Genomic DNA, 22,688 nt, shown 5'->3' with positions numbered 1-22,688 from the left:
TGTCAGCAGATTCTGTCTGTGAGTTGGCAAGCAGGGCTGCACAGGCTGGAGTTGGTGCACTTAGAAAGCTGCAAATCCTCAGTGGGATTTTGGGCAAAACCTCTCTGGTTTCAACACAGTGTTGCCTGAGAGGGCTCAATATTCAATGGGCCTTTATCAGCTCAGGAAGGAATTTGCTGTACAAAAGTTAGGCCAGCCCCCTTCCTTGGAACAAACTGAGTTCTGTTTTTATCAGCACACTGATACCTGTCTGTCTCAGCCTTTCTGCAGCACTTCAGTGCTGAGGGACAGGGTTAGCCTGGCCTGTGAATGTCTGCAAGTGAATTTTGGGGTGGCTCCACTCACCATTCCAGCCTGTTTCTTTGCTTGAAGAGGTTTCTGAAACTCAGTGGAGTTTCCACTGAAAAGCTACACTGTGCAGATCACCTCTGCAAAGAGTCAGACCTACCTTAAACTCAGCCCATTCCTCACCAAATTCACCATCCAGGTTATGAATTCCCTATTTCTAGGTCTCTGCATTCATCCATCAGGCAGATCTTGTTCTCTCTGGGAAGAAATGCCACAAAACACAGGCAGGTCCTCACTGCAGCAGTGCTGGGACTTTTGGAGGTGCTGCCAGCCCTGCCAGCTCTGTCCTTCTCTCCTGCAGCACAGTGAGAACACGGAGTGCAAGCTAATAAGGCATTAACATGCATCCTGCCAGGGAGAGCAGCCTTGGGGATTCCAGGCAAATGGAGAGCCAGTCATTTTTGTATAGTGCTGCTTTTGTTTCTCAGCTGAAAGTCTTGAAAGCTCTTCTTTTTCTGCTTTGCTTTGTCAGCCTCTTTCTCTGAGCCTGAAGTTTGTGAGGCTTTAAACCCAGACAACGCCACCAGGGCCAAGTGGATTTTCATGGAGAAAAACTCCCACTCCCTGTGCTCCCTTCCCCAGCACAGGGATCTCATCCTGACTCCCCTTGTGCAGAGTGAAAAAGTGCAGAGCAGGAGTTACTCCAGGTTTGTTGTCCCTGCCTTTTTTTCCTGCTTAGATTCAAAGATGTCTCTTTTCAGACAGTTCATGGAGTCCCTGATGGAGGAAGTCACGGAGCTGAGGATAAACTCAGCTCCTGGCAGTTACTCTCTGTACTTCCCAGCCCTGCCCTGCTCCCCCAGCACTGTCCTATAGCTCAGCAAAGCTGTCAGGTGCCTCTCTTGCAAAAAGCAGGACCAAAACACTTCATTGCCACGTTTTCCTTCCTCACCCTGCCAGTTGCATCAGAGGATAAACCTGTGATCATCCCTGGACAACTTGAGGAATAAATCCTGGGTTGAGAGAGAGAGAGATAGACACAGTTTCATCCAACTGAGCTGTGCTTTGTTCCTGTTCAGCTCCATCCTGATGATTATGTGGAGGGGAAGAAATCATCCCACCTCTGGCAGATATTTTAAGGACCTGCAGGAGTGGGCAGATCCCCTTGAAAAGCTGCCTGAGCCGGGGCAGGGCTGTGGAGACTGTGCTGTGCTAAATCCAGGCAGCTGGAGATTCTGATTTCGCTTACACAGGAGTGTGAATCCATAATAGTTTCCCAGCAGTGGAGCAGAGCAATCTGCCTTCCTTCCTTGTCTCCTGTCCCAGTGAAGCAGTGGGAATCAAACCAAATCTCCAGTACAATGGCTCTGAATCAGCCCACGGAGCACAGGGAAGGAACTGGGATGCTACAGAACACATATGGCTTGCCAGCACACGCTGCAGACCTTTTTTTCAAGTGCTACAACACTCATTTCTTTAAACATATGCTTGTTTGGGGTTGCACAGAACCATTTTCCCTTTTTTTTTTTTTCTGTGCACACACACACACAGAACTTTGAGAAGGAATTAAACCAGTTTATTTAGAGAGCCTGGACCTGTAAGTAGCTGTTTCTCATGGAAATGTGCAATCTATCTCCCATCACATAGTGGGGGGGTCTGAACACAGGCCAGCTTGTCCAGGGCTTCTCACTTTTCACCTTCATTTTGAAATAAATTCCCTCTGCACTTCCACAGAGTGGCCTGCCTTTGAATTCTCCCCGTGTTGACTCTTGCAGCAGCTGGTTCACAGCCTTCAAGGTATGAGACCAATTTTCTTTGCAGCACATGTCATTTTGTTGCTGAATATAAGAAACCCTGGCAGACTTTGGAAGGAGCAGCAGCCCCATGTATCCCAACCTGTCACTCAGAAAACAAAATCAATGAAAATATTCTTTTCCCTGCCTGGAAAACCTCCTGGTGCTGGTCCTCAATCCTGGGATCCCTCTGGCACACTGGATGTGCTCTTTGAGCTACAGTTCTTTTAGGGATGTAGCTGGACTTGATATGAAACCCCCCACAACCCCCTGCTTTCCTTGGAAGTTTGAGTGTTTCTTTTTCCTCCCGTTAAAATCCCGTGCTTCCATTCTCATTTGGATTTCTCTGGCTTCAGTTCTCAGCCAGCCATTGTTAACCCTCTCTTGGATAAAAGCATTGTGAGTCCTCAGCTTTTCCTCACTGGGACGACCTTCATCCAGTGAAAAGTTGTGTCACAGGCAGCTTTTTGAAAAGCTCTGAGTTTTTTCAGTCTCTCACTGTAGCTGAAGGTGGTGACAGGCTCGAGGTGACACCTCTGGCACGGACTGGTGGATACAGTTAAGCTTAATTTTGCTGCAAATATTTGGCTGTGGACACTCCTTGTTAGGATCTGGCCACCTTTTAACTCCAAATACGAGTCCTCCAAGCACTTGGAGGTTTTATCCTGCCCTAGAGCTGGGCAGAGCATTCCCATAAATCAGCTATGAAGTGCCTGATGGATGCATCCCATTTTAAAGAACAGCTGAACCCCTGGGAATAAATGATCTTTGATGAATTGTCATCGTTTTCCTCTGGGCCTGTGCCAGGTGTTTACCTGTGAAGAGCTCTCCAAAGTGAATGTAACGTGAATTAAGTTTCATCAGGGTGGTTAAATATAGATGTATTGACACAGGAGAGCTCTCCCTGCCCTGGGATCCACTTGGATAAGGGGCAGCTGGTGGGACAAAACTGATCCCACTGTAACAGCTCCAGTTTAGAGCTCTGGGCTGGGGATGGCTTGTTCCTAAGGCTCCAGAGCAGGACAGAGGTGTGAGGAGGAGACAGATTTCAGTCCCTCACATGGGTGAAATGGGGAGGAAGCTGGTAGCAAAGGGGAACAGAGCTGGAAAATGCTTTGCCAGCCCCTCTACAGCCCCAGCAAGCAGCTGCTACTGCCCTGCAAGCCACAGGGCTCTCATCCCATGCAGGACAAAAGGAATGAGGTTCAGCTTTAAATGGAAAAAGAGCAGAGCCCCTGTGCTCTAAATTAAGCCATGGCTGAGCCAAGAGGGGTATTGGGTTTCTTCCTCCATCCTCTCCCCTCCCAGTCCAGCTCCCAGGCTGCTCCCATGGGACAGGGTGGCCTCACTCCACAAATGCCACCTAAGTCCCTGGAGTGTCCACTTACAGCTCCCAAACCATCCACAGCCCTGGGCTCAGAGCAGCTCATTTGTCAGGGAGAAGAGTGGTCTGTGGGATGCACTGTGGCAGCAAGGGATGGGGGGGTCACTCCAGCCTGGCATTGACCTAATTGGGACATTTTTTTGGGAATGGGAGGGGATTGTGAGGAGAGGAGCTGAAGGCAGTCACGTTTGACCTGGTGCTGGGTGGGAGGAGGTGGTGGGAGCCTCCTTTAGAGTCCTTCCCTGGGGTGGCAGAAGGTCCTGGGACCACTGATGGAGTTGATGTGGGCCATGAGGGATGGGCAGAGCCATTCTGGGGGCACTGGGAGGGGTCCTGAGAGGGACCTTGGATGGGTGGGTGGGGGACACATTCCTTTCTCCTGAGCCATCCTGCTGGCAGGAAAGTGCCTACTGAGGTCCTGGTGGGATTGACACATTCCCAGTGACATGTTTGTGTGAGGAACCCCATGGAACAACCTAAGGCAGTAGAGAACAATCCATGTTGGATTGAGAGAGCATGAGGGAGATTTTTGACAAGGATGTAGAGTGATGGGACAAAATGGCTTTAAACTGAAAGAAGGCAGGATTAGGTGAGATATTAGGAAGAAATTCTTCCCTGTGAGGGTGGGGAGGTGCTGGCACAAGTTGCCCAGAGAAGCTGTGGCTGCCCCATCCCTGGAAGTGTCCAAGGCCAGTGGAAGGTGTCCATGCCCATGGCAGGAGGGATTGGAGCTACAGGAACTTAAATATTCCTTCCAACCCAAACCATTCTAGCATTTTATGATTAAAACCCTCTCTCCTTCCCATCCAAAGATCTGTTCCAGCAGCCAGAGGGTTTGTTTGGTGTCCCCATTAACATCTCCAGCTCATGCCATGCCTCACTGGGACAGAGCCAACCACTTTTCCTTGAACCCCCTTTACCACCTTCCCACTCACTTTCTCGGACACTAAAGAGTGGCTTGGCCTCAGGTCCTGTGCCACAACTTCCAGTAACCCACCTAATGTTTGAAAAAATACAATTTAAAGCATCTCAAAGCCATAAACACTGAGGCAGTAAAACACAGAGGTGTCACCTTGTGCTGAGGGAGACAGGCTGGTTACATTAAAAATAAATCATTATATTAGAAATCAAGAGGGGGGTGGGTTAATTTTTTTTTTTAAATATGTATAAATTAAAGCTGAATGATTTTTTAACACTGCAGTTCTCAAAGCCTGATAAAACAAGCTCTGCCCAGCTGTTCACTGGTGTTGCATTTTGGATCGAGCAAGATCACAAGTTACTTGCGTTTAAAAAAAAAAAAAAAGATGAAAATTTATCATTGGCCTGAAACTCCGTGGATGCCCAACGAGAGCAGCGCGATGGGGCTGTGACCCGGGAGCCATCCTGGAATCCCTCACATCCACGAATCCGAGATCCCCCCGCCTCCATCCCCGCGGCCACACAACGGGCTCGTTGTGCCCCCGGCAGAGCGAACACTCCGAAAAAAAAGAATTTGGGGAGTGTTTTTCTCTTTTTCATGGATTGGGATGGGGATTGAGGGCGTTTGGGAGCCAGAGGGGTGACATGGATCTGTCAGTCCCCGGTGCCCCTTTCCTCTTGTCCTCCCTGTATCTCCCCACACCGCAGGGAGCCGATGTCCCTCTGCATCCACAGACACGATTTTTTCCCTCCTGCTGAGGCTCCTGGATGTGGCCATAACCCCTTCCCTGCCTGCCACAGGCAGAGGGAGTGTGAGGAATTGTGTCCCTGTGCTTATCTGCACCGATCTTTTAATTACTTCGCCTCTAAGCACGCAGTCAATTATGCCAAGGTCGGGAGCCAAGTCCCCGGGCAGGGCTGGAGCTGCGGCAGCAGGATGCAGGATACAGGCTGGGGCTCCGGGGGGTGTGAGGGGCCGAATCGAGCCCCGAGTGCAGCAAATTTAAGCGGCTCATTAGGTGTTGAAAGTGTTGGCCACACAGCCGTGGCCAAGGAGAGCCTCTCTCTGTGCTCACCGGGTCAAAACCGACGCCTTTTTGTTTGCAGACAGTGCTACAGCAAAGCTGGGCTGACCCTAGAGCTGCCCGTCCTGGAGATCCCCCCTCCGGAGCCTGGAATGCATCATCTCACCTCAAACCAGACAACCTGGAGAGGTATTTATAAAATCTGGGGTTCTCTGCCTTGTTTCTCTCCCCTGACCCTGAAGGCAGCTCAGGAGATGATCAGGGATGTTGGCCCCGGTGTGAGCTCTCCCCAGATCTCACAGGGATTTGGAAGGAAGATTTGGCCTCAGGGCAGGGGGATGGAGCTGAGGACACTGTGTTGACTTGCTCTTGGCTGAGCTGTGTTTGCTCATCATGAAATAGTGGAGACCACGACCCAACCCAGCCCCTTCTTATTACTTCTAGTATTCCCTTCCTCTCCTGGGGATGCTGGAAGCTAAGAAGGAGACCCCAAAGGTGGTTTGTAGAGATCATGGAATCCTTGAGGTTGGAAAAGACCTCTGAGATCATCAAACCCAACTGTTAACCCAGCACTGCCAAACCCACCACTAAACCACAACCCCAAGTGTGCTTTTGGAACACCTTCAGGGATGGTGATCCCACCACATCCTTGGATAGCCTGTTCCAATGCCTGACCACCCTCCCAGCGAAGAAATTTTTCCTAATATCCAACCTAAACCTGCCCTGGACCATCTTGAGGTTGTTTCCTCTTGTCTGGACACTGATTACCTGGGAGCAGGAGATGCTGCAACCTCTGAACCCCGCACGGATTTAAACTCCTCCAAGCCAGGCAAGAACTGCACCTTTTGGCTCCGTGCCTCAGCTTCCCCATCCCTGTGCAATGTGAGCTGACTCCCCTCTCCCCCAGGGTGATGGGGATCTACTCTCACCCTTACAGGGCCTTAAAGTGGGGACCCAAAACCCGCCTGGGAAGGAGTGGGTCCCTGCCTGGGGGCTGCCTTGCCCCGGGGCTCCCAGGGCCGGCCCCGGGCCGTGTCCCCTGGCTCGGGGTGAGCTTTGGCAGCCAGCACAGGTCCTCTCCAGCAGCTGCCGTGACAGACAGCTCCCGAGCCACCCCCCTCTGCAGTGCTGCTCTAAAATAAAAATACCTCCCGCCCGCTCCGCTCCACTCCCAGCCAAACTTCCTCCAGGGGCAAGGTGGGGGGACGGCAGCCCAAAAATACACCCGCCCCCCCCCTCCCAAGCCGGGCTGAGGGATGCTGTAGGGCAAGTCAGCGGCCCCCAAACCCCTCTGTAGTTCCCCCCGTTCCCCTTTTCCCCCCTCCTGCCCCCCCTGTCGCGGTGCTGGACGCTGGATCCCCGACCCTCGCCCGCCTCCCCCCGCGGCCCCGGGGCTCAAGGTCAGTAGCGGGGAGCGATGCGGGGCTGGGGGGAGCCACGCTGGGGGTGGGGACACGCTGTCCCCGCACTTCCAGGGCTCTTTGTCACCTCTGGCTGTCCCCAGCGCCCGGCCGGGGTGCGGGGGAGGCGGAGGGGAGCGGGGGGATGATGATGGTGATGATGATGATGCCCCGCGGCCTCTCGGACCACTGGGGACCCCCCCGTGCACCTGACTCGGCATCCTGGGAGAGATCAGGAGTTAAACTTGTCCGAGGGGTCCCCCCGCCAGCCCCCCCCCCAGGGTCGTTCGCCACTTCCCGCCGGCTCCTTTGCGGGGTGGCCTTTCTCCCCCTCTAAAAAAAAAACAAAATAGCTTTGGAAAGCATGGAAAGAAGGGGGAAAAAAGCTTTTTAAAGGCACCTCCGTGCGTGCCCTCCCGCCGCAGGGGAACCGCAGCGCTCGCCCGCAGCGGCCCCGCACCGGGAGCGGCCGCGGGGTGACCCCTGAATTCCCCCCCAGGCTGAGCCCCAATTCCCCCCAGGGTGAGCCCCAATTTCCCTCCGTGCTGAGCCCCAATTCCCCCGGGAAACGCGTTTGCTTCACGCTGGGAGGGAGATCGGCTCACCCCGCATCGCTGCTCAGGACCCCCCCGCCCGCCTTTAAAAACCTCAGTGACCGAATAAAACCAAACATTTAAAACTAAGATAACATTTTTTTATTTTATTTTGAATTTTGTATTTAATTACTATAATAATCGCGCAGAAGCTTTGAGATGCGGGTGCCAAAGCAGAGAGTGACCCGGTCGCTTTTTACTCCGTAATCCCTTCGCTGCTCTCAGGGGACTCCCACACGCGGGGATGGTTCCTCTCCCCCCGCATCCCACATCCCGCATCCCTGCTGCTCCAGCCCTGAACCGTGTTTTGGCAGCTGCCGGACAGGCTGTCGGGAGGCTGCGGAGCGGCACGGCACGTCGCGCCGGGGTTAATTAGCCTTGGCGGGAGTAATTAGCCCGGGGCTAATTGCGGGGCTGGGTGTCGGCACCCCCAGAGAGCTGCAGATGCCACCGGGAGGCTCAGATGTGTCTGCGGCGTCCTAAGGCTCCTGGCTGGGAGGAATTTGGGACCGCGGGGCTTTTGGAGCCCCCCCGAGAGCTGGAGGTTGGGCAAAACCTCGGCAGGTGAGCAGCAGCTCAGGGAAGAGGAGTTGGGGTATCCCATCACATCCTCTCCACCACTGCTGTCGCCGTGCTCTCTCCTGGATCCCCTCCAAGGATGCAACTAGGAATTAGGGGGGTGCACATTGGAGGAGACCCATCCTGAGCAACTGGCATCCCAGAGCAACTCTGAAAGTCGGGAAGAATGGGAAGAGCCCCTCATCAGGAACACCTGGTTGAGCCACCCCCAAATCCTGGCTCCTGGGTGGGGTTTGCAACAACTTCTCTCTTTACACCTGAGTTCACACCCCAGGTGTGACCCCCTTCTCCTTCCCCTCAGCTTCCAGCCTTCCCGGAAGCCCCCAAAGCAGAACCGTGGAGGAGCAGCAGGAATTCAGGGTGTTTGAGGGGTAGGAGGGCTGGTGAGCTCTCACCCCTGGTTTTCTTCCCTCTCCTGTCTCCCTTTTCCCAGGTGTGGATCCCGTGTGGCAGCCAGAGGGATAAGCTGCCACCATGGGGGTTAAAACGATGCTCCCACGCTACGAGCTGGGGTTTTATGCCCTCGTGGTCACCTGTGCCGTGGTTTACAGTGGCAGCGGGATCTTCGAAGCATCCAGAGGTAACACTTCCCACCACATCCCTGGGAGGGGGGATGGATGTAAGGTGCCTGCTTTTCCAGCTCTCAATATCAAGCAGCAGGTCCCTGGTTTTAATTCTTGCAGGAAAACAGCTTGTAAATCGTTTCCAAAGGGATTTTTGCTTGGTTGCCTCCTTGTGCCCCCTTCCACAGCTCAGGGCAAGAGGCTGTGGGATGTCACAGCTCTCCAGTCAGTGCCCAAACAAACAGGCAACCACCCTGGCTACACAGGGATGCCTCCCAAATTTTTTGTTTGAACCTGAAAGTTTCATGGGATCATCCAGGGGTTGCGCCCTGGCAAAAAGATTTTGCTGGAAGTTCCTGCAGGAACATCTGTGGTTGCTGATAGTTGTCCACGGCAGTTTGGGAGGGGCTGTTTGAGCCCTGATGGTTCCTCATCACCACGATAAAGCCTCCGTGCCTTGCCTGAACCCAGACCCAATTTCCCAGAGCTGTTTCTCTCCTGATAACTCTGAGGTTTTCTTTGCAGACAGCATGAACAGAAAGGCCTTTCGGGATGGAATAAAGCCAGGCTGGCACTACTTCGGCAGGAAGATGGTGAGCAGGGGAAGGACTTGGCCTTTTCTAGACAGCATGGTCAGTGCTGGACACTGGAGAAGCAGAGCTGGTTTTGATGCTGCTGACACACTTTTGCAAAGTCCACGTGACTTGTATTTTTGTCCCTAAAGTAGCCAGGAAAATACCAGCCCTGCAGGGCTGGGGATGCTCTGCTTTGTGCACGTCCGGACGAGCAACCTCTGTGCATCTCTCCCGGGGTTTTGTGTCCGAGCTCAAATGCTTGGTAGCCAGTGGGTGGAAAATGGGAAGAGAGGGCTGTGATAGTCGTGTGGCTGGGTCAGGGGTGTGAGTTGCCTGGTGCTGCTCCCACAGGACGTGGCTGATTTCGAGTGGGTGATGTGGTTCACCTCGTTCAGGAACATCATCATCTTCGCGCTCTCGGGACACGTCCTCTTCGGCAAGATCTGCTCCATGACGGTGCCACAGGTGAGCCAGGGGTGTGGGGGGATGGATGGGAAAGCGCCAGGGTGAGCTGGGATCTGTGGAGGAGGCTTGGGGGATGCTCCAGGATGGGGGGATGTTGCGGGGTTGGTGCTTTCCCCGGGCTGACCCTGGTCACGGCTCTCTCCCGCAGCACCGGGCTGTGATGTACATGATCTACGGGGCCCTGGCTGTGCTGGGCAGCATGGGGCTGGTCTACCTGATGATCATCCTCTCCCACTGCCTAGTCCTCTACTCCGTGGCACTGGCCAAGCAGAAGTGGCTCTGCTACGTGGCTGGGCTCTGCTGTCTCGCCTCCTTCAAGGTGGAGCCATTTGGCTCGTGGCAGGTGGGTGCTGGCCTGACCCTGTGTCTGCCTCATTTCCAGACCTCTTGTGTGCATATCCTTCAGTTTATCTCCAAAGAGGGCTCCTGGGACACCCCCAGACCCTGGCATTTCTCCCGGAGTCAGAGCTCCAACAGTGTTTGAGAGGGAGGGGAATGTTGTGCCACTGAGCTTGGGAATAATCCCACAAGGTCTGTGTCATCTTTTGGTGGCTTCATGATCCAGAGCTCGGGATGCCTGAGTCCTTCTTGCTGCCCAGGCAACAGTTTGTCAGCCAGGCAGGACATGTTCCTTCCCTGTGCCTCAGTTTCCCCACCTGTAACATGGGGCTGGGATGGGTTCAGGATGCTTGATCCCACAGTGCCCATCTCTTAGGTCACAGCCCAGTTAAGACTTTGTCTCACTGGTGGGTGGAGAGTGAGGCCCAGGAAGGACTTTATCAAGCTACTCAGTCCCTCTCCATCAACCTTGTGCAGGCTGGGGAGGTTGTGTCCCTGTGACAGGGACCCACCCCAGACCAAAGCCTGCGTGACCAATAGCTGCTTGGTGACCACATGGACAAGAGGATCCAACAATTCCTGACTACTCTGGGATGCAGGAGCCAGCTGGGAAACCAAGCCCCACTTTTCTCTTTCCAGCTCATTCACTCCAGGGACAATTGGTGTCAGAGCATAATTAGAGGTTTTGCCTGAAATGAAAACTAAACTAAAAGAGGTCAGGGTTAGATGAGATGTTAGGAAGAAATCTGTTATTGTGTGGGTAGTGAGGCCCTGGCACAGGTTGCCCAGAGAAGCTGTGGCTGCCCCATCCCTGGAAGTGCTCAAGGCCAAGTTGGACAGGGATAATGAAAGGTGTCCCTGCCCATGGCAGGGGGTTGGAATGAGATGATCCTTGAGGTCCCTTCCAGCCCAAACCATTCTGTGGTTCTGTGCTGCCCCAGGAGTGATGTCCCCCCCAGAGCAGAGGAGCACAGGAGTGACACCACGTTCCTGGTGGTAACTCTTGGTTTCTCATCCAGAGCGGGTTTGTAACGGGAGCTTTTGATCTCCAAGATGTCCTTTTCTACGGAGGGAGCACCTTCACCATCATGCGCTGCATGAGCTTTGCCCTCGAGAGCTCTGAGAGGAAAGAGGGCATCTACTCCATCTTCGACCTCCTCAAGTACAACTTCTACCTCCCATTCTTCTTCTTTGGGCCTGTCATGACCTTTGACCGATTCCATGCCCAGGTGAGTGCTCCTGAGGCTTCCTACATTTATTTGCTTGGGTTTAATGCCCACAAAAAACCCAAATCTGGCCTTCACTTTCACAGTGAAGGTGAAAATGGTTGTAGAACTTCTTATGGTCGCCTAGAGCCTGTGGCCATAGTCTGGGCTGTGCATAATGCTGTGATTTCTGTGGAGAGGGGCATAAACTGATGGGGTTTTAACCTTTCTTTGGGGTTTTTGGCCATTTCACAAGGGAGGACCTTGCTGCAGTGAAAGGGAGGGCTCAGCCCATGTCCTCCCTCACCTGCTTGGTGCCCCAGTGTCCTTGTGTTGTCACCCCAACTCCTTCCTGCTGTCCCACTGAACAGTGCCAGGAGGTCCCGGTGAGGGCCAAACATGGACTTATTTCTCTAGAAATATCTAAGATTGGGTGGAAGGTCGTGTTTCAACAATCAGGGGCTTCTTCTGCGCTCCATGAAATATCCTGATGCCCCAAACCTTTGCCTGTACCACAAAAAACCGAGGGAGCTTTTGGATGAGCAGACTCCAGAGAGCACTGGGAAACATCAGCAGAAGCCTGGGCTGGAACCAGCCAACACCTGGAGCTGTTCCACAGGCAGGGATCAAGGAAACCAGCAGTGATTTCTCTCTCCCTCTTCTCTTCTTCCCATCTCAACGTCCTCTTGGTCATCAAAGCAAACCAGTGCTGCTGGCCAAGGGAGGGACCCCTTGCTGAGGAGGATTCCCACCACCCCTCTGGTCCCTTTTGAAGAAGAACAGTTACACCGAATTTTTGGACCCAAATCAACATCTGGGTGCAAAAGCATTTTGGAAAAACATTTGTGAACTCGGAAGAAAAACCAACCCAGGGCAGGGGAGAGCAGCCAGAGCCCCGTGGTGAGGAGGGGACCAAAGACCCACCAGCCCAACACCTTCTCTCCAACTTGGGGCTGGTACTGGTCGCCCAAAAAAGGGTCTGCCCTGGGCTTGTTTCCTCCAGGATGAGCCTTGATCTGAGTCCTGCTCCTTTCTCATTTGTTCACACATGGAATTAAAAACCTCGTGGTGCCTGTTGAAAGGAACAAAAGCTCTCAGGTGCTACAGGATCTATTAAAAGGCTTTTTAGAACATTTGACCCTGAATATCATGAGGTCAGCTCTGATGTCCCCTTAAGGGATGCAGCCAGGTACCTGTAACTTGGAACATCAAACTCCTCATGTCTCCAACACCTGAACTCCCACCGTTCCTTCCAGGCTCGAAATAGGGGGAGTTTTAGTTCCTGTTCCTTTGCACAGCCCCAAACTGGAATGTCTAAAGCCACTTAATGGGCAATTCTCCCCTCTTCTGCTTAGAATGATCACCCCAAAGGCACCAAGGATTAAGTCCCCAACCCCTTTCCCATGCCCCAGCCAGGGGTCCTGTGTTGGCCTGGCCACCACTGCCACCTCCTGGCTACATCCCCCCTGCACTGCTGGAGCTGCAGCTGATTGCAGAGGTGAGTTCTTAACTGCCCAACAGCCATTAGGGCAGGAGGCAGACAAAACCCTTCCCCAGGGTGGGGTGTATGGCCCAGTTAGGGAACAGATCTGTCCCTTTGGCTCCGACTGGCCCTACATCCCGGTGGAGCTCTTGCACCCCCACGTGAGGTGGAAATTCATCTGTACCAGGGCTTGGCCAACCCAATTTGAGATGAGAAGCATCTTCCTCACTAAGATCAAGGGAACAAATTCCCTTCTGTAGGGTTGGGACTGTGGGGGGACACAACCCTGATCCCAGGGCGATGGTGGCCAAGTGATGTCACCACACACAGACATGAGGATGAGAGGAAACAACCTCAGTTTGCACCGAGGGAGGTTTAAACTGGGAGATTTGGAAAAATTTCTTCAAGGAAATAGTTGTCCATCATTGGAACAAGCTGCCCAGGGAAGTGGTGGAGTCACCATTCCTGGAGGGATTTAGAAGACATGTAGGTGTGGCACTTGGGGACACGGTTTAGTGGTGGCCTTGGCAGCGCTGGGGTAATGGTTGGACTCAAAGATCTTAATGGATTTTTCCAACCTAAATGGTTCTATGATTCTATGGAAGGAGGGCTCTGTGTCCTCCCACACATCTCCATGCCACAGCCTGTCCTCCCTCAGCTCCTCCTCCAGCCCAGGGTCCAGGGACCTCTTTGTATCCTTAAAGCACTTGGCTTATAACAGACACAGAAAAAATCTCGCAAAGGCTTTAATTCCCAGGAATCCTCTGGATTTGACAACAGGGCTGGTGCGGCAGCCTGTGGATTATGCAGGGAGAGCTCCCACCTCTCGCGGGGAATAAAGGGAAAGTAATGAACATAAGAGGATTTTGGATACAGCAGCAATTTTACGGCGGTGCGGGGAAGCAAGGACATCGCTCTGCCCGGTGTAATCCTGAAAGCTCCCTCTGATGATGTTTATATTACAAGGACCAGAGATATGACAGCTCCTGGAGGCAAAGCCCGGCCCCTGTTTGTACAAGGCACAGCAGAGGTGAAATTCCCATCAATCAGGTCCCACCGATTCGGGACGACCCCTCGAGCAGCTTGCCTTCCCATTTACAGCAGGACATCCAGAGATCATCACTCATCCTCCTCCTCCCAAATGATCCTGGCCAAAATTATGTGGTGGAGCTGTCTGGTGGGATTCCGTGCCTGGAATCCGTCCTTTGGATGTGATGGGTACGGACACTTTGCTCCCTCTTAGTGACTTGTGCAAGGGGCTGTCCTTAAGCATGAAGTTGATTTTCTGAGCATGTCCCTGCAGAAAGAACATAAAACCCTGGGAGTTCCCTGGCGGGTATGGATTTCACCCCACCTAGAGTGGTACAGCCAGAGCTGTCCCTGCTGTGTGTCACCCTGTGCCTGCTCTGCTGGACTCCCCAGTGATGGAAACAGGAGGAGGGATGCTGTGGGTGGGATGTGTCCTGCTCCTTGTGGACGTGCCCACCTGAGCTAGTCCTTGGGTCTGCCTTAATCGGTGGAAATTTGGGCCATGAAGTCCATGTGTGATTTCAAAGGAGAGCAATGAGTCCCCATTTGGACCTTGAATGTCCCTCTGGACGGAGGAACACGCTGCCCATCCCATCCCTCGACTCATCCCCGTCCTGGTTTCTCCATCCTGGCAGGTGAGCACGCGGGAGCTGAGGCGCAGAGACGATGAGATGAAGAGCATCCGAGTCAACGCCCTCCTGCACGTGGGGGCCATCGTAGCCGTGGACATCTTCTTCCACTTCTTCTACATCCTCACCCTCCCTTCTGACCTGAAGTTCGTGACCCGCCTCTCGGACTGGTCCCTGGGTGAGTGGCCGTGCCTGGGCACGTTCACCCCTGTACTCAGCTCCAAGGCAGTGGTGAGTGACCCAGACCTGCACCCACCCCCACTGAGAGCCTTTGGCAAGGCCTGTGTTGGACAGGTCTGAATGAAAACCCCCCTTCTTCCAGCACAGAGCTGGGGTAGGGCAGCCCTGCAGAGCTGGTGGTGTTGGTCTGACCCTCTCAGTGCGAAGTGTTTAGTTTGGGGTTTCAAGAAGCTGAGCACCAAGACATTCTCGTTGCCTTTTTCTGGGCTGGAAGGGGACTCAGCACCTCCAAAAAGTCACCAGGGCATGGCAAAGAACATGCAGCAAGGCAAAGCCTGATTGCATGTAAGGAATGTTGCTCATAGAGGAGTCAAACACTGGAATAGGGGCCCAGAGGTGTTACAGGTTATCCCAAAACACTCATATTCAGTCCTTAAATGGACAATATCCAGAGCAGCCTAATCTTCATTTCAAGTTGGCTGTTCTCTAAGCAGGGCTGGACTAGGGACCTCCAAAAGCCAGACTCCCAGGGTGATTGGTGGCAGCAGGGCTGGAATTCAGCTGGAAGCTGGAGTGAGGATTCCAGCTGGTCAAATACATGTCTGAGGGCAGCGTTTGAGGCACCACCCACACGGCAGAGGACAAGCAGGGCCTGGAGGAGCCCCATGTCTCTCCAGAGTGGCAGCTGGAGGGCAGGGTAAAATCCTAACGCAGCTGGAATGGCACTGGCATGGATTTAGGGTGTCCTAAGAGACCTGGGTGGACTGACCTTGCATGTGTTGCTCCAGAGGGAGCTGAGCTTTTCTGACTGTGCTGCTCCCTTCTGACTGGTCCATGGTGGGAGCATCAAGGCACTGCATGGCCCTTAAGCTGAGAGCTGAATCCCACCAGGATGGGGACATTTTACTTTCTGCTTGCACAGGAATTTGCAATCTTTAGTGCCTGATCCTGCAGGGTTTGTCTCCCAGTGTCAGACACCTCTCCAAGGCAGAGGTTCTGGCCCTGGCTCTGCTGTAGCACCAGTGTTACTTCTGTGGCCACAGGGGGCATTTTGATGGAGGTGCCAATAAAACCTCAGAGGTCAGAACTGATAAAATCACTGTGATGACTTCATGATGAGTTAACAAGCCTAAGAGGGAAGGAACAATGTTGTGATAAATGACTGTATGTACAGAATTTCTTAGACCACCAAGACCAATTAAGAATTTGGGAGCAAATACCCTGAGAAAGAAGAGACTGTCCTTTGGTTCAAGCTTCCTAAAAAGTTTAGTTTTAAAAGTTTTGCTGGTCAAAGACAGCATTAGACTGTCCTCTTGATGTTATGTTTGTTGCAGCAGACTTCCTGCTCCCATGGGACATGATGTCCCCAAGAAGTCCCGAGGGTGACACATCTCATGTTGCTCTTCAACAGTTTGACTCTCGTTTTTGCTCCAGCTGGCCTGGCCTACTCCAATTTGGTGTATGACTGGGTGAAAGCTGCTGTCATGTTTGGGGTCATCAACACCATCGCCAGACTGGACCATCTGGACCCACCCCAGCCCCCAAAGTGCATCACCATGCTCTACATCTTTGCAGAAACGTGAGTACCCCGCGTACCTCGAGGGAGAGGGACAGTGTTTCTGAGCTGAACAGAACGTGCATGGAGGGGAGAACATCTGGGCTGTCCTTCTGGGGAGTTGGGCTGTGAGCTGGAGACCACCTGCAGCCAACAGTCCCTACTGAACCTCCAACTCAGGGCCTGGCACAGCCCAGGGAAATATCCTTGGGCAGGAATAAGGAGAGAAGTTAAACCACGTCAGTAGTGGGGCCTGTCCAAGGCAGGAGCATGGAACACTTCTGAGAGAAAGGTCCAAGGTGTACCTTGTCAGGGGACTGAGTGTTTTAGCAAGTTTTTTGTTATCTTCACTGTGTGTTTTAACACGTTTTTATCATCTGCATTTTAGGCATTTTGACAGAGGGATTAATGACTGGCTGTGCAAGTAAGTGTCTGATCGACCACCTCTAGCCTGGTTTGGGGTCTTCTCTTTCATCACGTACCAGTGGAGCATCAAATGCCAAAGCTGTGCTGTCCCCACTTCTGGGTGAATCCCACTATTTGGTCTGTTTAGCCCCAGACCTGCTGAATTAATTGCCACAAAGTGCAACAGCCCCTTCTTGTAAAGCCGGGAATAAGAGAGTCCTGTCCCAGAAATCCCTTTAAGTCTGGTGGGTTTAGAGTTCCCTCAAGGGGGGAAGAGTCAGGTTCATATCCTGCCAGGAGAAAAGGGAATTGAGCCCAGGTCTTCCATATCCTGTAGCTCCATCTACATCTCCCTTAAGCCACGAGTGCACACCAGCAAACCTGTTGTGAAGGCAGTGGCTGCTCTGCAATTAAATCCTGAGCACCAACAAGTCTGAGAGATCCCAAAGTTTTATCAACCCTTTACCTGCCAGCGGGGGAAAGGAGGGAATTTTGTCCTCAGTGATCTATAAGTCTGTGAGGAACACGAGTCACAAGCAGCTGGGATGAGGCAAAAACCAGGAATGTCTCAGGCAGAACATCCTCCCTTTCCCACTGGATGCTCTGGGTTGACCTGCCTGCGAGGAGCCTGCGGTGGGTGGGCGCGGGATAAGGGATTCCAGAGGGGTCTCCCTGACTACAGGGAGCACCAACCCCTTCCTTGGCCACCAGGTACGTGTATGATCACATTGGAGAGAACCATGACAGCATCCCAAAGGAGCTCCTGGCCAGTGTCACCACCTTTGCTGTCACCACCCTGTGGTTGGGGCCCTGCGAGGTCGTTTACATCTGGTCCATCGTCAACTGCTTCGGCCTCAACTTCGAGCTCTGGGTGCAGAAGTTCTTCCAGCTGGGGCCCTTTGCCAAACTGGAGGTGAGGGACTGGGCTGCAAGGGCCTGGGGGAAGGCCAGTGGGTCTGGGACCAAACTCTGGTGCTGGAAAGCATCATGAATTTAGGGAACTCAAACTTGTTTATACGAGTCAGATCCGTTTTGAGCTGAGGTTAAAGAGCAGAATCCCTGATGGTGCCATGGAGCTCCATGTCCTGGCCTCCTCAAGCTCTTTCCTGTGGCCTTTGAGGTCACAGAATCATTAAGGTTTGAAAAGTCCTCTGAGATCCTCAAATCCAACCATCAACACAGCACCACCATGTTCACCACTAAACCCTGTCCTCAAGTGCCACATCCACATGTCCTTTGAACACTTTCCAGGGATTGTGATGTCCTTGGAGCATCCTTATGATCAGATGCTGGGCAGATGGTGCTCTGTATCCCTTCCTTTTATGTTCTGTGTCACCCACCCAGAGCAAAGTCCCACCTGCCCCTGTGATGCTTCCCGGGAAATTTAGGTTGGGGTGGACCTTTCAGGGGGAAAACAGAAGTCCAAGAGAAGCAGGAATGCAGCTCCAATGAGGCATCAGAGTACCACACACGGGCACAAAATCTGACGTCTGTCCATGGGGAAAAGCTTAAATATTTCCCCATGGACACATGGGGAATATTCTATGGGGAATATCCATATTCTGTGATTCTGTGGGGAAATGGTTTTATATTTCCACATGGAAATAATTTTTTCTTCTTGTTCTGAAAAACGTCTTGGCATTCTGAGTGGTTTTGATCTAATTTCTGATAAAAACAAGTGTTTAAGTACTAGAAAAAAAATTATTTTCCAAACAGTTTGAAGACTGTCTCTGTTTGTTTGAGACCAAGGTGTCTCAGGGACACATTGAAAGAAAAACTTAGGGAACCCCATCCTGGAAGCAATTATGTTCATTATTTGTTTTGCTCAGCCCGAAGTCTGGAGATCCTAAACTGGCTAAATAAAGATCCATTCTGAATACAAACTGTGGAGAGCAATCCTCCCGTTTGCTCTCCTTGTTGAACTTCTAATCAGATTAAGGCTCTCACAGGCAGTGAAATCTCCTTCCCTGTGGCACCACAATTCTCAGCACTAAGTGGCCTGGGGATTCACTGTGCTCTTTGAAGACTAATATAAACCCTTTCCCTGCTCCACTCTCAGCAGCAGCTCCTGAGGATTATGTGCCAGTGACAATTTCACTCTGCTGCTGTCACTAGTTGTCAGCTTTTTTTTTTTTTGCTTTTTTTTAATTCCTAAGAAATAATCTTTACCAGGACCTGGGATTGATTTGCATGTAGGAATAATAATAATAATAATAATAATAATAATAATCCTGGTATACCACAGCATTCTCCTTCTTTTAGGAATGGTTTACCCAACCATTGCATTCCTGAAGGGGCTTCAAGAGAGCTGGAGAGGGACAAGGACATGGAGTGACAGGACAAGGGGGAATGGCTTTGAACTGCCAGAGGGCAGAGTTAGATGGGATATTGGGAAGAAATTCTTGGCTGGGAGGGTGGTGAGGCCCTGGCACAGGTTGCCCAGAGAAGCTGTGGCTACCCCATCCCTGGAAGTGTCCAAGGCCAGGTTGGACAGGGCTTGGAGCAACCTGGGCTGGTGGAAGGTGTCCCTGCCCATGGCAGGGGGCTGAAAGGAGATGATCCTTAAGGTCCCTTCCAACCCAAACCATTCTGTGATTCTACAATTAGCATGAAACTGTGTCTAACATCTTGTCCCTACTCATGGGACCCTGAAACACCAGCCCAGGGCCCCTAATGCAGCAAAGCAGAAGTTTTGTCTTGTCCTTACGTTTCTTCATCCGAGAGGCACTGAAGGTTGCTCTGATTTTTGCCTCCCCTCTGGAATCCCACCTGGAGTTGGACCAGTGCCTTCCCTTTCCTTACAGCCCCATTTTCCCTCACACTCTGCCCCTTTCCCCTCTACAGGCCAAGCTGTCAGGGGCCATGTCCCGGCGCATCCGGGCGGCTTTCGGGGCAGTGAATTTTTGGGCCATTGTCCTCTACAACATCCCTGCCCTCAGCAGCCTGGACTTTGCACTGCTGGTGACCAAGAGACTCCTCGTGACAGGTAAGGTGCTCCCAGCCTTCCCCACTGAGGGACCCTTGTCTTAATGGGGACTGGTAGGGGAGCTGGAGACAGTGACTTTTGAGTCCTCTTGGGTCCAAAGTGGCCCAACTTGTTACGTGGCTGCTCTGAATGTGCTTAATTCTTATGAAATAAATGCAGGCAGTGGTTTCTGAGCTCCCATGAGAGCACTTTGGGGTCCAAGCTGCCTTCCAGGTGTGCTTGTACAGCTCCTGGCACAGCCTGGCACTGATTTAGGCTCCTTGGAGCAATGTAAAGGTCACAGTCACCCCACTGGGCTGAGCCCCTGACTGTGAAAAGCTCCCCTTGCTGGAGAAAGGGATTTACTTGTCCTGCCTCATCCCCTTTGCTTTGGCAGCTATTCCTGCACCAGCCTGAAGGTGACAGGTACAAATCCTCGTCCTGCAACCTGTGCATTTCTAATCAGTGGATGGTGGCACTATTTTGAAGTCTTCTGGAGCTGCCCAGGGTATAAATAGCTATTGAGAACCCTCGTCCTCCAGCCTTCCCTGGGAGGGGGCTGGCGTAGGGAATGGATAATGTCATGCCCTGGGCTCAGTGTGCCAGGAGTGCCTGCCTGCTGAGCCAGCTGGCCTTTGCTGGTTGCATTATTCATTTCAGAGGTCCTGTTTTAGCAGGAACAAGCCCTGTATCTCCCCTCTGCTGTGGATACAGGGTTTGTGATTGCAGATGCCGTCAGACCCTTCCTAAGTGGAGGGAGAGCTCCTGGTTCTCAGTCACTGACGTGAGTGACAAAAATATGTGTTTTCCTGGGAGGACACTGTGTCCCCATGAAGTACAGGACAAGGCTGGGGTTGATCCTCAGCATCAGTGGGACCCCAAAGCTTCCAGAAGTTCCCAGTGTTGAGCAATGGGCAGGTTGAATGGGGAGAAAGTCAAACACCATGTATGAACTTGAGGAGCAGAAGGAGTTCTGGGGATAAGAGAGGGCTCAAAGCCATGTTCCCACATTGGCTGCAGTCCCTGGTGCCTTGGTGGGCTTAGGCACAGCTTCATCAAAAATCTGCTCCTGGGGATTTCTCTCTTCTCTCAGCGGAGCTGCAGGGCTGGATCCGGGATGAAAAATGTCATTGGCCACTGTGAACTTGTGGGACCTCCCAGACCCACCTGAGAGGCATCAACGCTGGTGAAAAATTGTCCTTTTCAGGCATGGAACCACACCAAGGTGACCATGTCTCCCTCCCTCTCCTAGGTTTCCCTGTCAGCACCTTGTCCATCTGGTTCATCACATACTGTGGAGTGCAGCTGATCAAAGAGCGCGAGCGCATCCTGGCCATCGAGGAGGAGGAGAAGAGTGACAAGGCAAAGGTGGAGTAGGGGAGGCATCAGCAGGCTTATCCCAAAGCCTTGTCTCCCTTCCTGCCACTGCTGCCAGGACAGCCCCTGGCTGGGGCTCTCCAGGCCCTCCTGACAATCGGACTTGTAGCTCACCCTTGTAGAAGTCACCTGGAAGGCACCGGTCACCCCCTTGCTGCAGGAAGGATTTTCTATCAGGCACAGTGGGCGTTTCACAGGCTTCCCAGGCTGCCCAGGCAGCTCCAAGGACATTTCTTCAATGCCAGATAGAGCCATCCCATGGTTTTTCTGACCCTCTGACATTGTGCAGGCCTAGAGATTTCACCCACAACTCTTGGTCCACCAGCACTCGGTGCTCCCACATGTCCATGTAGCTCATGTCTCCCAGAGGAAACCCTCAAAGTCCCATGGCTGGAGGTTTTAGGGTGGGCCAGGACACTGAGAAAAGGATTAGCTGGTGCTGAGCCTGCTCTGTGCAGAACATCTCCATCCCGTGTTCCCTTCACCACAAGAAATGATCTGATTTACTGTGCGGGGTTCAACTCCTGTGGTTGTGCAGTGAGGGCTGTGAAAGGGCTCAGCAGGCTCCACTCCTACCAAGAGGTAGTAAATAAATAGTAGAGGCTTTACAGCAAAGGGAAGGAGGACCAGGAAGGACACATTGAAGGGTGACTCTGCCCACCACTGTCAACCGTGCACGGTGCTGGGTGTTACAATCTCTACAACACAGGTCCCTTCACTGATAAATGTCTCAAAAAAAGTGATTTAGTGCCAACACCAGGCACAGTTAATGAGTGTGGGAGCCAAACTGCTTCACAGCCATTGTGCATCATCTGCAGGTCACACTGGGAGCGAGGATGCCAAAGAAACACAACACGTGGCCCACAACTGCTTGGTGCCCAGGGCTCAGCTCAAGCCCTAAGGGCTCTCCACTGCTGGCTCTGAGACTGAGTGGCCACCACAACCATCCTACTGTGACACATGTCCTGGGACTCAAGCCAAATCGCCCTTCTATATTTTTTTTGTATGCTATGGACTAGGGTTTGAACTCACATTCCTGCCCATGGCTGAGGGACAGAAGATGCTGTAGCCAACTCCTGCTCATCTCCAGCCACCCACCCCTCTTCTCAGCTGCCTTTGGTGTGCACAGCCCCAGCCCATGAGTGCATGGCTGAGTGAGCACACAGGTGAAACACAGGAGGAGAAAGACCCTGGATGAAGGGCAGTGACTTGGGGGTGGGGGGAAAGCCCATGGAAGTCTCCTTGGAGAAGCAGACTTTGGGATGCAGCACGGGAGTGTGTGAAACACGGTGCCTTGGGGAAAAGGTGGGTTAATAACTTCAAAATAGCTCTGGCTCTCTTGCACTTTAGAGTAACTTTCAGTGGCCTTACGTCTGAGATGTGTCAGTGTTTGGTGAGGGCAGAATCTGGACCCCTTTGCAATGTGGGTATTGGTGCTGGTGTGTTCTGGCTTCCCTGTGGATGAAGCAGGATCAGGTCCTAGCCAACTTTCAGCTCTGCCAAAGTAATTTGTGAAGTCCCTGATAAATGTCACTTATTTATGTAGTAAAATAAATGTTGGACGACTCTGGCCCCTGCTGTTCATCTCTGTTCTTCTGCTGTACCGCAGGTGACACCCCGGCCATCAGAGCTGAGAGACACAGGGATCTCTTTGCAGGTCCTCACCTCCCACCCAAAATTGTGGCACAAGACATTACTGACTTTAACAGAAACCCACCTTAGTGGCATCACCAGATTGGAGGTTGGGCTGCAGCTTGATTCACTCTCACCTTTATTTTGGCTCCACCTTTGTACTGGTGAAATATCTTGAGCCCGTGGCCATCAAATTTCCATTTATGTGGGTTTTTAGTTAGGAGCTATATAGGGTTTATTTCTGTGAGCCTGACCAAAAATGCTGGAATTAAGGGTAGGTATGATGGCACCTCCTCACATCCCTAA

At 52.4% G+C, this 22,688-nt stretch overlaps 1 protein-coding gene across 2 annotated transcripts; it reads left to right on the top strand.

Moving 5' to 3' along the window:
• The first annotated feature begins 8,424 nt into the window (after positions 1-8,424).
• Positions 8,425-22,321, top strand: HHATL (hedgehog acyltransferase like). 2 transcript variants are annotated; one of them, XM_027660553.1, is made up of 11 exons: positions 8,425-8,560; positions 9,069-9,136; positions 9,470-9,583; positions 9,732-9,926; positions 10,942-11,151; positions 14,275-14,446; positions 15,883-16,027; positions 16,392-16,427; positions 17,120-17,321; positions 19,253-19,394; positions 20,626-22,321. In XM_027660553.1, the coding sequence occupies exons 1-11, from the start codon at positions 8,455-8,457 to the stop codon at positions 20,748-20,750; spliced, it is 1,515 nt and encodes a 504-aa protein (XP_027516354.1). In that variant the 5' UTR covers positions 8,425-8,454; the 3' UTR covers positions 20,751-22,321. The 2 variants fall into 2 exon arrangements, with proteins under 2 accessions (XP_027516354.1, XP_027516355.1); XM_027660554.1 differs by having other exon boundaries at positions 8,458-8,560; positions 9,073-9,136.
• The last annotated feature ends 367 nt before the right edge of the window (positions 22,322-22,688 follow it).

This window comes from Corapipo altera, unplaced genomic scaffold, assembly GCF_003945725.1.
Source record: "Corapipo altera isolate COAL_440 unplaced genomic scaffold, ASM394572v1 126, whole genome shotgun sequence".
Classification (NCBI taxonomy): Eukaryota; Metazoa; Chordata; class Aves; order Passeriformes; family Pipridae; genus Corapipo; species Corapipo altera.
This window is presented reverse-complemented; position numbering and strand designations above follow the sequence as displayed.

Bases quoted from the DNA above. Each gene is read 5' to 3' on its own strand.
- HHATL (XM_027660553.1), top strand. From the start codon at position 8,455: ATGGGGGTTAAAACGATGCTCCCACGCTACGAGCTGGGGTTTTATGCC. The intron at 11,152-14,274 runs GTGAGTGCTCCT...CCATCCTGGCAG, and splicing joins TTGACCGATTCCATGCCCAG to GTGAGCACGCGGGAGCTGAG. The intron at 16,428-17,119 runs GTAAGTGTCTGA...CTTGGCCACCAG, and splicing joins ATTAATGACTGGCTGTGCAA to GTACGTGTATGATCACATTG.